We start from the raw sequence: 2,099 nt of genomic DNA on the forward strand, positions 1-2,099 counted from the left end.
ACAAGTTAATCATTTAATGTCCACAGCAGGAAATCCATGTATACCAGCTGAAAGTTAGAGGTAAATGGAAGCAGACAGATTAAATTCATAAGCATGTATTCAAAAGTGATCCAGTTATGCTTTATATCACTTATTTACACAGTTAGTACACACACATACACACATACACACACACACATTGCACATGCTATTTTTAAATGAACATTAAGGAACTCTGACTGCTGCCAGTTTTATTGCCCACTTTGATCCTGGAGCTCTGACATGGTGTTGATGGGACTGGTGGTTTTCATGTTGTTCATCTGATCTTCGCTGTCTCCTGCCTCCAAACTGGCGGTGTTTCTGTTGCTTTCTTTGCAGAATATTTGTTTCAGGTTAAGCTGATCCCTGAACTCCTTACAAAGAAAGACGTAARTAAGCGGATCCAGACAGATGTTAGAAACTGATAGAAACACGGAAAATTCCTTGAGGTAGTACAGCACTAGCGAACATTGTCCTTCAAGTATGATGTATGGAACTTGAACAATGTGATAAGGAACAAAGCACAAGCAGAACACAATGACCAACACCAACATGTTCCTACGAGACTTTACAAGCTTCTTGGAGTTGGAGGAGGCCGGTTGGGTCTGCTGTACCTCCAGCACCCTGCGGGAGGTGCTGTAGTAGAAAAAGACTAGAGAGAAGAGTCCTGATAGGAAGATGATGAAAGCAAAAGCATGACTGAATGTGCGCATTAGTTGCACACTTCCTATGATCAGATGATCACACGTGCTGTCTTTGTCATCATGATGTTTCTCTTTGATCAGCATCAGGATGGAGTAAGGTGTTGTCATGGTCAGGAGAACAACCCAGGTGGTTATTGAGATGATGTGGCTGGCTTTGGGAGTCATCAGGAAGTGAGTTTCTGTGGAATAAGATATCTTCATGTATCTGTGGAGAAGGACAAGGATTCAGGAACATTTCATTGGATTGTCTTGATTGCTGGACCTTGTAGCAACCTGAATTTCTGCAGAATTAAATACAAGCATGAAGAAAAAGTCATTGTAGATGATGCTGAGCTTAGTTCTGGCTCTTTATATTTCTTCCAGGTAAAAGGATGAAATTCCTTTGTAGTGTTGCCACATTCTTTATTCCAAAGAGGATGAAGCTTGGGACAGATAATTTATTATCTATCTCTAATTAATGCTGGTACAGATGGAGCTGCCAATTGTTACATAACAATTGGGTCTGGTTTGCCTCTGAATAGCTAAATATACTTGACATGGGGCGTTTATATTTTTGTTCAATAAAGCTAAAGTAGTCATAATACTAATGATAACATTTAGGCTAGCATTAGCCTAGATTATCCGCCCCAGAAATGTATTCACATTTTTATCCGTCTGTTTAATTTAATTACCCTGACTGTAAATTCTGTGGGACCCGTGCTTTAAACAATAGTCTAAATTTATAATCTGGTTGGTAGTTGAGGTGAGATACCTGTTAGCTGCTATATATGACACGAAGAGGATGCTGGCAGTCCAATTTATGAAAAAGATCGGGGCTCCAACGCTGCAGTAGAGCAGGTGGATGGTGAATGTGCTCTTGGCGTAGTAAATAATGCGCATGGGGAGGCTGATGCAGGCCAGAAAGTCAGTCGCTGTCAGGTGTTTCAGGTAGATCATCCAGCTCTTTGCTATGTGTGTATGATCTCCACGGCAGTGAAACCACAAGGTCAAGGCGTTGAGGCTCAAGCCCACCTGCAGAGGAAATCATCAATCATTTGAATGATTTTTGCCTAACTTGAATTGGTGCAACCCAAAAAAAATGATACTCACCAGAAACAGCAGACTGTAGACCACTATTAGGGCAGAGTGGTATGATTCTACATCTAACTCACATGTGCTGTTATGGTCATGGTCATGGTCATGGTCATGGTTATGGTCATGGTCATGGTCATGGTCATGTGATTCATGGATGGATGAAGTTGTTTCTCCCATGGTTCTGAAGGTTTATCAGGAGCAGCAAAACACAACTGTCAAAGAAATCACATGGTAATAAGGATGGATGGATGGATGGATGGATGGATGGATGGATGGATGGATGGATGGATGGATGGATGGATG

General features: G+C 41.4%; 1 protein-coding gene across 1 annotated transcript in view; it reads right to left on the minus strand.

Annotated features, from left to right (window-relative positions):
- The window catches only part of LOC103475250 (P2Y purinoceptor 14-like), a 4,951-nt gene continuing 2,852 nt past the window's right edge, over positions 1–2,099 (minus strand). Inside the window, exons 2-4 of the mRNA XM_008426734.1 lie at positions 1,812–2,008; positions 1,474–1,733; positions 1–927 (exon numbers count right to left, since the gene is read on the minus strand). Of these exons, the coding sequence (XP_008424956.1) occupies positions 231–927; positions 1,474–1,733; positions 1,812–1,973 (1,119 nt within the window). The 5' untranslated portion in view covers positions 1,974–2,008 and the 3' untranslated portion in view covers positions 1–230. The remainder of the gene's footprint in view (positions 928–1,473; positions 1,734–1,811; positions 2,009–2,099) is intronic.

Source organism: Poecilia reticulata, linkage group LG13 (assembly GCF_000633615.1).
Source record: "Poecilia reticulata strain Guanapo linkage group LG13, Guppy_female_1.0+MT, whole genome shotgun sequence".
NCBI classification, from domain to species: Eukaryota; Metazoa; Chordata; class Actinopteri; order Cyprinodontiformes; family Poeciliidae; genus Poecilia; species Poecilia reticulata.